The sequence below is a fragment of the Pteropus medius genome, unplaced genomic scaffold (assembly GCF_902729225.1).
Source record: "Pteropus medius unplaced genomic scaffold, Ma_sr-lr_union100, whole genome shotgun sequence".
NCBI classification, from domain to species: domain Eukaryota; kingdom Metazoa; phylum Chordata; class Mammalia; order Chiroptera; family Pteropodidae; genus Pteropus; species Pteropus medius.
In genome coordinates this window covers 2223537-2235033 of record NW_024350922.1, presented here as the reverse complement: position 1 = coordinate 2235033, position 11497 = coordinate 2223537, and the positions used below count along the sequence as shown (strand labels likewise).

At 59.2% G+C, this 11497-nt stretch overlaps 1 protein-coding gene across 1 annotated transcript in view; it reads right to left on the bottom strand.

The window, feature by feature from the left end:
* Positions 1-380: 380 nt before the first annotated feature.
* The window catches only part of HS3ST2 (heparan sulfate-glucosamine 3-sulfotransferase 2), a 62550-nt gene continuing 51433 nt past the window's right edge, over positions 381-11497 (bottom strand). The window contains exon 2 of the mRNA XM_039840239.1: positions 381-1636. Within this exon, the coding sequence (XP_039696173.1) occupies positions 1018-1636 (619 nt within the window). The 3' untranslated portion in view covers positions 381-1017. The remainder of the gene's footprint in view (positions 1637-11497) is intronic.

Sequence of the window (11497 nt, the reverse complement as noted above, 5' to 3'; positions counted from 1 at the left end):
TAAATTTGGAAATTATTTCAAACCATCATGCTGGTCAAAGGAAAACATATCAGATGTCCTCTCAGCCCTGGGCCTCCGCCTGGCACGGGAGGCGGAAAGCTCAGGCAGAGGGCTGACACAGTCAGACATAGTTTTGTCCCCACAGGTGTGGCCCGTCTCTGCCAGTAGGAACTTCCTTCCCATCTCCGCCCCCTCGCCCCTCACCCTGCTGTGTCTGCACCCCTCCCAGGCCGTCCCCAGGGAAGCTGAGTGAGTGACCCAAGGACCAGGCCTGACTTACAGAGAAAAGCCGCGGGCTAAGGACACGAGGGAGCCATATTTATTTCGCATGGACAGGCATGATTCGGCGGCATGCTGAACATGAAGGCTCGCGTGAGGCAAGTACCCGTAACAGCAGAAGTGTGTGCTTTTGTCCATGGGGGGCGGGGGGCGTCACTGAGTGGGTTTCAAAGACAGTCACCCTTCGGGCAGAGCGGAGCCCAGAGCCTCTGAAAGCTCGGGTCATTCCACCGCCGAAGGGTCTGGCACGGGTGGCGGGGGCGCTTCCGGCCGTGCATCTCCCGCCGGCCAGGAGGACCAGGAGGACCGGGACGAGGGCGGTGTCCACCCCCCACCCAGGGCCGCTCAGGAGGTTAAGATCGGAAGGGTACATGCCGCTCAGAATTAACAAGCCCGCTCTGGGTCGGGCGGGGACGGGGACGGGCAGCTGTGCTCACGGCGACAAAGCCAGCCGTGGCCACTTGTAACATCCATCGTCCACTGGCAGGTCCAGGCTTCGGAAAGCGGCTTCCCAAGGCCTCTCATGGGCCGAAGGGCAATGAATCGGAACTGACCGGACAGAGCGGGGACAGCTGGTGGCAGGGACCCCCGGTCTCTTGGCCCTGGCTGGGCTTCCTGGCCCCAGGACGCTGGAACCCAAGATGGGGAAGGGACTGGAGCCTGGGTTTGCTGGGGGGAGCGGGGCAGAGGCTCCAGGAACAAACCCCCCCCCGGGGAGAGACCAGCAGAGCGGGGGGCTCATTCCCACCGGAAGTCCTGCCCCACGGCTTCGTAAAACTTAATGTTGTAAGGTCTGTAAAACTCCCGGAGCTGGTCTATGACCTCGGGGTCGATCTGCACGTGAGTTCTGCCTTTGGACTTGCCCAGGCACCGAGGCAGAAGGCTGGACTCGGTCTTTTTCAAGCAGGGGAAGCCTTTGGTCTTGTTGAAGTAGAAGTGCTTGTCGGTGATGAGCCTCTTCACGCCCAGGAAGTCCTGCACGCGGCCCATCTCGCCGGCGGGGTCGGTGATGAGCCGCTCGCCGCTCACGAAGTGGATCTGGGCCAGCGGGAAGTAGCGCAGCCAGCTCTCCAGGTGCAGCGCGTACAGCCCGATGCGGATGGCGTTCCAGGACACGTCCACCAGGCCCAGCGTGCGGTTCCGGAAGGACAGGCCCTCGAAGGTGGGGATGTCCGGCTTCTTGGACAGCGTCTGCGTGTAGTCGGAGATGGCGCGGGTCACGGGGTTCCGCACCACCACGATCAGCTTGGTGTCGCGAGACATGTTGAAGATTCGCCGCGGGGCCTCCTGGGTGACGAAGTAGCTGGGCGTCTTCTCCAGCGTGATCTGGCTGCCCACCGTCCGCGGCATCAGGCTCCTGCGGGCGGAAGCAGCACATGGTCAGGCGGGGCGCCCGGCCCCCCTCGCCCAGCTCCCGAGTCGCGGCCCCTCCTGTCCTGGCGACGCTCGAGGGCCACCGGCCGCCACCTCGGGAGGAACCCACTTCCACTCCTGCTGGTTTTATTTCTGGTCTCTACCAGGTCTGCTTCGGGACAGGAAACACCTGAATGTCCCTTGGCAAGGGCGAACCACGTGATGCGCTGGCCGGTTAGGGGTGTCGGGGAGACACACGTGGACAAACGGCACGGTTGCCGAGACGAAGGGTAAATGGAGAAGGCCAGATGCAGCACGTTTACCCCGGGGAGGTTACCGAGCCCCTGAGGGGGGCGGTGGGGGGAGGGGACGGGGGAGCAGAGCGGGAAGTCAAGGGCAAAAGAGAAGCCCTTATTGCGTAGCCCCTTACGCCGCTTGGAACCGTGAATGCGTTTATCGCTTATTCAACAGAGGAAGCCACTGAATACTGTTCTGGAGAAAGATACTTCTCCAAGTGTATTAAGAACATCTTTTGTGTGTGTGTGTGTGGCGGGGGAGAGGCTCGTTTTGTAGGCATAGTAAATGTTCTAGAAATGAGTTCTGTGTCTTCTCCTGTGACATCTGAATCGCGTCCTTGAAATAAGTCTGAAGGAGCACACCCCTGACCCCGTCGCCACGTCTCTCTGAAGGTCGTGTTTTATCTAAAAGCCGCTTTTCTTAATCCTGGATGCCCGTTAGACCACCTGAGGAATTTTTTAAAAATACAGATGTCTGGACTGCATCCCGGGCCAACTGGTGAAGAATCTCGGGGTGAGTAGCTTCTGCAAGCTCGTCAGGTCGCTCAGACGGAAGGCAGAGCTGAGAAACGCCAGCAGACTGCGCTCACGCCCGGCGACGTGTGCCGCCCCCCGAAGCAGGAAGGCGGACCCCTAGTTCCCGGGAGCCGCCGTCATCCCGGCTCAGCAGGGGCCTTCCGGTTCTGGGGCCAAGTATCTCCACTTCCTCTTCCCTCTCAGCAGCTCTCAGCCCCGCCCCTCCTGGGGTCTTGTCATTGGAATCGCCCTCAATCTGTAACAGCTCACCCCGACATCCCACTCTCGGGCCGTGCAGAGCTTGTCCACCCAGAACCTATAAATACGATCTCATTTGGAAAAAGGGTCTTTGCCGATGTAGGTCAAGGATCTTGAGATGAGCTCACCCCGGGTCGGGGTGGGCCCAGAGTCCAATGCAGGCAAAGGAGGGGGAGAGGAGGCAGGCAGAGAAGGGACTGTGAAGGGGGACACAGAGGAGGCGGCGACGTGCCCGCCCGCGAGCCAAGGAAGCTCCCACAGGCCTCATTCTTCCTACACGCACCACGGTCGCAGACTCGTTACGCTCGACCCTCAGGTCCGTCTGTGATCATGTCGATTTCCCTTTTTTCAGACCCTCCTCCACCTTCTCCTCCTCCTTCTCCTCCTCCTCCTCTCCTCCTCCTCCTCCTCCTCCTCTCCATCATTAGGGCCACGATCGCGGATCATCAACTTCCTCGTACCACGCGCTCTGCCAGTCTCGAATCATGCGTCCTACCGACAGCCCGGCATTTCTGACTCTGTCTCTGGGTGGCCGAGCGGCAGGGGAGAAAACCGCCGACCCTTTATGCAGTTCTCATCCACCTCGAAGCTGCCTACTGTCTGTCGCATCCCGCGCCCCTCCCGCTAGCCTCAGGGGGCAGGGGGCAGGGCAGCCCCTATCCACCTGTGCTGGCTTCTTGTTCATTTTTGCGTTCCTCGCACGATACCTGGCACATCACAGGTGCCCAGCAAACTGATGAAAGATCCGGGGTCAAAGGCAGGTGCCTCCTGAGAGGGCACCTTGAGCCCCCAGAGGTGATCAGGGTTCGTTTACGAAGCCCAGCCGTTTCTTGGCGTTCTGGCTTTGGGCGGAGAAAGGATGCAGCAGACCGTCCTGGGTCGCTGTGCTGTTAAGGTCACTTCGTGGCCACAGGCTCGCAGACTGACGGGTGTCCCGGCTCTGCTTCCGAGCCCCTAAGTGTGAGACGCTCAAAAGGCACTTGAGGGCACCTGCCTCGTGCCGTTTCTGCTCTGCCGTCTGCACACCGTCCTCCCCTGAGGCGCCCCTGGTGTTGAGAGAGGACAGGGCCGTGGTCACCTGCACTGTGGCTGGGAAGGGGAGGTGGGCAAGCCATGCTGCACCCTGGAGCCACCCAGAGGGCCACTGGGGATGCGTCGATGCCTGGGCCCCCTGCCAGACTCATAAACTCAGGAGCTCCGGGCACACGCCTTTTTAAAGCTCCCGGGACGACCCCGCTGGGCCACCGGGGTGGGAAGCACTAGTGCGGGCCACATGCTCCTTTAGCCACTCAGCCTTTAAAACAGTCGCCCAAGAGTCTCAACCGGGGTGCACCTTAGGATGCGATGGGGTTGGGGTACAGTCCAGGCACCTCCATTTTTAACAAACTCCCTCCATGATTCTCATGATCAGGGGAGCTTGGGACGCGCATGACAAATGTGCTGTCGTTAGGGCCGTGATCGTGCTCATCAGTCTCGTGTGTTGTATGTTCAGGGTGAGCTTATGTCCCCGTCCGTCGCCGCCCATCCCTGTCCCATGCCTGTCCCCGGCCACAGAGTGCGAGCTCCAAGAGAATGGGGCTGGTGTCTCTCTTGGTCACAGCACTGTCGTCAGCACCGAGGAGATGACGGCCCTTCGTGGGGCTGCAGTCGCTGTGTGTCGAAGGGGAAACGTCTAGGCAAGGCTCTCATCTGGGCACGGCGAGGAGGAAGCACATCGGTGGATGCCCATGGGACGCGTGCCCCTCCCCCAGGCCCCCAAAGTCTGCACTTTACCTTCTTCCCGAGAGAAAAACCCCGGACTTCCTGTGGCCCCTACCAAATAAAAATCCCTAAATACTCCTCTTATCGGCTTGGAAATGGCATTTTTGCCCCACCCGGTGGGGAAGAGCCAGTGCCTGCGGCCACTCCGTCCACACACAGGGGACATCCTGAGTGTGTGGGAGCAGGCGGGAGCCTGGCCAGCAGGGCCCCCCGGGGACGTCTGGAGCTGGCATCTCTGGCGGTTACCCTTGGGCTTCTCTGGAAGGCCGTGTTTTCTGCTGGATCTGTAAACCCCGGGCAAGTGTTTGGGGTCTGTGGTGACTTCCTAGCTCCTAGGCGGGCAGCCAGTCCCCTCGAGAACCCTTGCAGTCTCCAGAGGGATAATTAGGAGCAGAAAGCGCTTCTGTGAGAAACCACCTCTGGAAATGAACCCTGCTCACCCCCACATGCTGGGCTGAGTGCAGGCGCCGCACGGGGCCACTTCCCCCCGCCAGGCCGAGCGGAAACACGGGGACCCCTTCCTTCCCCCCGCCAGGCCGAGCGGAAACACGGGGACCCCTTCCTTCCCCCCGCCAGGCCGAGCGGAGACGCGGGGACCCCTTCCTTCCGAGTCCACAGCCCCGAGCGCCCGCACCGGCGTGACACAGGAGCGAAGCGCTAAGTGACAGCTCGGTGGCACTTCCTCACTGCTCACGGCACAGTGGCCTTAACAGGGGCCAGGTGAGAAATCACGTGGCCCCTGTTAAGGCCACTGTGACTTCTCACCTGGCCCGTGGCCACCCGGGTCCTGGTCACCAGGGGCTGGGGCGTGGGGGAGGTGGAGTGATGTTGGTCAAAGGGGACGAACTTTCACATATAAGACGAATAACGCACCGGATGCATGAGAACAGCGCCTTGGACACGAAAGCTGCTCTGAGCTTCCAGTTAAGACCAGGCCTCCGAAGGCGGCAGCTCCGCGAGGGTGCGCGTGTTCACGTGTCCGTGGCAGCCGTTTCACGGTGCGTGGCGTATTAAATAAATCATCGCGGTGTCTATCTTTAAGAAAACAAGCACACAGCACTCATCGGCCATGCGCATCGTCCGCTCTGGACTGAATGTCTGTCCCCACAGAGTCACGCGCTGGTGCCCTCATCCCCACGGTGATGGCATTGGGAGGCGGGGCCCGTGGGCAGTGACGGGGCGATGAGGGAGGAGCCCTCAGGAATGCGCTTAGGAAAAGACATGAGAGAGACGGTCTCTCTCCACCACCTGAGGACAAGGCACGAAACCAGGAGGCGTGTCCCCTCCAAGAACCACACGGGCCGGCACCTTGACCTTGGACTTCCACCCCCCAGACTGTGGGAAACAAAGCTGCTGTTTAAGCCCCTCGGTCTGTTACGGCCGCCCCAGCTGACCAACATGTGGTCACTGACGCCTGCACATGAACAAGCTCCTCGCTAACACTGGTCGTGCAGCGACCGTGCCAGACGTGGACAGCTCCGCGCACGAGCCACCTCGCGCTGCCTTCACGCTGGCAGGAGCGCTCACGGGCCCGTCTGCAGGCCGGGAAAACTGGGACACTCAGAACCACAGCCAGTCACCAAAGCAACACAGCAAGATGCGAAATCTGGATTCAAGTGAGACTCCAGCGCCAGAAGGAAACGTGAGAATATAAAATTAGCCTTGGCGTGAGGACAGCCTTTCTAAGCACGAGGCAAACACCGCGGGGGACACTGAAGAGTTAGGCTCCGCGGCAAACGCGAGTCTCTGGGGCGGAAAAATACCATAGATAAGAGGAACACGAGTAGCTGGAAAAATATTTGTAGCCTATGAGAGAAACAAAGGATGATTTCATCCATATCCATATTTTTTAAATATATTCTTTCAAAGTGCTTGCAAATCACTAAGAGAAAGAGATCCAGCTGGTAGAATAGAAACACGGGCTTTGAGAGCTATGAATGGAAAATAAACACACGGAAAGAGGCTCCGTCCCTCTTAAAGAAAGGCGCGTTGTACCCGACGATGACTGTCCTTCGCCTGTAAGCCTAGAAAGCGCGTTTTGAGAACCGTGCCGGCTACGGCTGGCATGGCGCGGCGCCCTGGGCACTCCCCAGCGTCGGCAGCGGCGCCAGGGAGTGGCGGTTTGGCGCCGTCTGTCCCGACGCCGCGTGCACGCACCTGTAACCCGTGAAGACCGTGTGCCTGACGTGTCACAGCGTCTGTGGCTGGGACAGGGACTGTGTTTCCCAGCAACCCCTGCGCCAGGTGGGTGATGCGGCTGCTCTCGCCGGGGGCAGTGAGTAGAGGTGCAGTGTGTCACCTCCAGGCCAGGGCGCTTGCAAGGCAGGCGGGCCCTCTTCACTGTCTTTTCAGTCCCCTGAACGCAGAGAACTCTGGCCGTAGAAGGGGCCAGTCCAAAAACGGAAGACAGCTCCCAGCTAGGGAACCAACCCCCTCGGGCTGTGGTGAGCGAGAAATACACCTTTATGTCGGGGGTTGTTTGTTACAGCAGCTGGCGTTGACCTAACCACTGAAACTCTGTTCGTAATGGAAAGAGGCCAGAAGCAACCTGCAGAGGACGCTGGTTAAATACGTTATCGTGAGGCCAGGCCACAGGTCATCATGTGGCTGTTGCTCAGTGAGGTGACGCACCCCATCAAGCGCAAAGAGTGAGTTGCAGCACCGCGAGGTGAATGGGCTCCCGCCGCTCCCTGACCGCCTCTGGAGAATGACCGGGGGACCTGGGATGCATGTGGCAGAGAACAGGACTTTATTTACACCTTTACCGTTCCCATTCGCTGGGTTGATTTTCTTTGCCATGAGCCTGTATTCTTTGTAGTTAAAAAAAAAATAGCAAATAAAAAAGGATATTTAAGAGTCTCCACTGGTACTGTTTGGGGGAAGGTGGCCCGTGTAGCAGCAGCCTGGCAGCCTCAGAGGGAGGAAGCCGTCTGGAGGAGCCCGGGAGCGAGGGTGTGGGGGACGGGACTCAGTCCGTCCCTCCCCCAGGAAAGCCTCGGGAAGGAGGAAGGAGGAAGGAGGAAGGAGGAGAGAACGGACAAGGCACGGAGTGTGAATGGCTTCTGCTGCCGCATGCACAGCTCCGGTTACGGTCCAGATGACTGGGCCTCAGTTTCTCAGGCGCCATCAGTGGGGCCATGGGGACACTATCAGGGCATTGTCTGGGGGAACCTGGGATTGCTCCCCCTCTTTCTCTGTCTGGGCTGAGCTGCCCACACTTCAGACCCCGTTCCCCTGGGGTGGGTCCCTTGAGTAGAGCTTCTTGCACTTCAAGCTGCACGGGAGTGGCCTGGGGTCCTCTTGAAATGCAGACTCCCCGTCTGCACGGAGGAGACCCCACATTCCCACCACGCCTGTGAGGCCCGCCTGCACCGGCTGGACCCAGCCTGTCCCCCCGCCCCGCTGCCTGGACCGAGCTGAGCAGCCGGGTCCCCTGCCCTGGGGCGCCCGCACAGACTGCAGACATGGCGCGTTAAATGGGGTTGGCTAGTTGACGTTAGGAAAGGAACTGGGGGTGACTGGGACCCAGGACCCCCAGCGCTGAGGCCAGCTTTTCCATTTCCCGCCCCGGCACAATCATGGCAGTTCCCTCATCGCTCCGTGGCTGGTGATGGGGCCGCCACCCGGCTGCCACGAGGCCTAAACATGGGACGGTCCCATGGAAACCATTAGGCACGGTACCCAGCCATCCGTGGGTTCCTCTTTCTCGACTTAATTTAGTGTTTCTTTTTCTTTTTAGTTTATTTATTGATTGATATGTAATTGACACGTAACACATTAGTTTCGAGTGTACAGCATCATAATTTGATACCTGTACATACTGGGAAATAATCATCCATCACAAAAATTTTTTTTCCTTGCGATGAGAACTTTTAAGACTTAGTCTCCTAGCAACTTTCAGACACACAACACAGACGTTAACTCTGGTCGCCATGCTGTGCGGTTTAAGTCTTTGATTTTCAGAAAGGCAGCCACCCATCCCTTCACCCTTTCCTGCCACGGCCCTACAGATCTCCCTTCCTGCCCAAAGTCCTAGAAATAAAGCTCCCAGGCTCCTCGTGCTCATCCTCAGCTTGTCGCATCCGCCCCCACCCCATCACCCTCCGGGGCAGCGCTCCGGGTACCCCCCTCAGTGCCGCACCTCTCTGTGCCACCGGAGGCCTCGGCCCACTTCTCGTGTCTCAGCTGATGGCCCCGCCACCCACCGGCTCCCCTGCAGCCCCCATATCTGGTCTATGACCTAATCCGGCCGGTAACCTGCTACCCCGTCACATCTGACACCCGTCCCAGCCTGCTCGGACTGTCGCAGCCTCCTCCCTCACGGCCAGAGCTGCGGGGAGCAGCAGCTCCGTGCTTTTCCTAGGCAGGCTCTACTTCGCAGCATCCGTTCCGAGCCGGCTGGCTCTCATGCGACACTCCTCAGCGATATCACCATCCAGAAAGCAAGATGGTGCCCTGGGCTATCGAGTGGTGCCAAGGCTACCAGCGACGGTTCCAAAGTGGCTTAGGGGCTCTTCACGCCCCTGCGGGCCCCCAAATTCAAGGGGAAGAGAGCTGCTGGAGAGCACCTAGACCCGCCAGGCTGGCTCCACTGCCACCGCCAAGGGGGCCTCGGCCCAGCTGGCCATTCCGTCACGTTCCTCCGGCCAATTCGCTCTGCCTCTCGGCACAGAGACTATTTCCGACCCTTCTCCCTCTGCGAATGACCCGAGCCCGCCCGCTCCTGCCCCTCTCGGCAGATGAGCTCACGTCACACGCCCCAGAGAATACGGGAACCGTAAGGATGGAAGGTCTCCACTCTCCTGCTGCCAACACCTAGAGTTCCCACGCTGGCCAGCCCCGGGCCGAGGATGGAGCTGGTCAACCCGGCGGCCTCCGATGCCAGTCTCCCCGTCTGTGCACCTCCCCGTGTCCCCTGCTGCAGTGCCCACACAGGCGCCACCCTGCACCCGCACCAGGACCCACACTAAGGACCCGTCGGTCCCCTCCAGTCTGCACGCTTCCCCGGCATCTGCCAACGCCCCGGTCAGTGACCGTGTGAGTCGGAGAGTTGACTTTTTAACACCGAGAGCCACAGTCTCCCACCCCAGAGTCCCCGGGGACTGGCAGGTTTCACGGGAAGGGGGCCCCACTTCCGGCAGCACGTCAGCGCCCCCAGTGGGAGGTCATCCAACTGCGGCTGTGGGAGTGACCGTTGCCCGCCTGCCCCGCCGTCATTCCCTGGGAGACATTAGCCACTGGCAGGGGACCTTTCCATTTCGTCTCCCACACAGGCAGGTGCATCGGAACCCAGTAAGCTCCATGGTTGCAAGGGGTTAGCAGGGCCGGCTTGCTGATCGTGCCGGGAGCCGGGAGAGCAGTGGGCAGTGTGGCCGGGCGAAGCACCTGGAAGCCAGCTGCTCACAGACCACCCAGGCCGCTGCTGTGCCCAAGCCGCATGCATGGTGGTCGGGTCAAGGAGACTTCTGCAAGGCCCAAGCCCCGCCTACCCTGTGCAAACCTGGATCCTCGTCCAGGCGATGGGGTGGAATGGCCCAGCTCTGCGTTTCGGTTCTGGAAGGCCTCAGGATCCCACGAGAGGAGCTGGCAGACAGTCCGGAGTCCCGGTCCTGTCCTTCCTGTCCCCAGGCCTCTGCCGCTCTCTCTGCCTGGAACACTTGCCCCTGGATCGTCTCACAGCACAGTCCTCCTCATCTTCACGTCTTCTCTGAACCACACGGTTCATTTCCCTCGTGGCTCCAAGCACGAGCAGTAATGACTGTGTGCGTCTGTTTATCCACTGCCTTTCTTCCCGGTGAGTCTGCGGACCCCAGCAGGAAGGGATGGCGTCTTCCTTGCTGACTGCAGCATCGTCAGTCCTTGTGGCTGTGCCATCCCATCGCAGGCAGCCAAAGAGGAATGACTCATGCTTGTCAAGTGAATAACAGGGGAAGGAACCAAAGCCCCAGAACCAGAAGGCCTGGGCTCCTTGAGGAAGCTCGGCCGGCTGATTCTTCAGAAGGTGTTTCCCAGAGTGCAGCCACGCATCACCTGTGCCATGTGACCGATTCATGGCTAAAACTCGCATTTTTTTTTTACAGCTCTGTGGTTATTTGAATGTACTTTAGAAAATTGGAACTAGGACATCACCGTTATCTAGCAGATTCTATTGCCTGGGATGAGGCTTAAAGATGAAGTGAACATAGGAAACGTGAATTGATCTAAAGACAAATATTAAGTAAATAATGGTAGAAATGGTACATGAATGTGGTGTAAAGGGGAAGTGACCCTTCAATAACACAAATCGGCAGACCTCTGGCTCAAAACATTGTGCATAGGGCCAAAAGGAACCCAAGCCAGAGTGATGTGGACATACATTCATTCAACAAGTAATTATTAAGCACCTGCTTTTGCCAGCCATTGTGCTAGGCGCTGAAGTCGCGGGCCTAAAGAAAACAGAGCTAGCACTTGCCCTCGTGAGCCCCTCATCCAGTGGAGGACGTCACGGGCAAATACGTAAATACGTGATCGCAACGTGGGTGGAGGAAGAGGTCGGTATAACGAGGGAGCTGAGTGGTCAGAGGGATCTCGAGGAGACGACGGAGCAGAAGGTCGAGAGGCGAGCGCAGGCGCGTGCGCAAAGCCCAGAGGGCGCCGCGAAAACACAGCAGGGGAAGACTGACCGCGGTGGGTGACGCGAGATGCTACTGCGGGAAATCTACGGGCCTCGGTGAAGCCCGCTGAGGGCGGTGAAGAGCAGATCCGGTGACGTGGGAAATGAGAACCAGAGCGGTCTGGTCTTGGGCCTCTCGAGTAAAAGTCCACGAGACCGAACTGACAGGAGAGAAGGTGACGTGGAAGACAGAGGAGTCACAGGCAACGTACGGTCTGCGATGTCACTGAAGAAATCTGAAACCAGGTGGACGGAGCTATAGGCAAAGCTGTCCTTAAAGAGACGTTTCTGATTTGCTATTTGGGCAAATCAGAGAATCCAGTTTAGTCTGAACAAAATAAAACCTACATCCAGGCATCCATCCACCCATCTGTCTATCCAA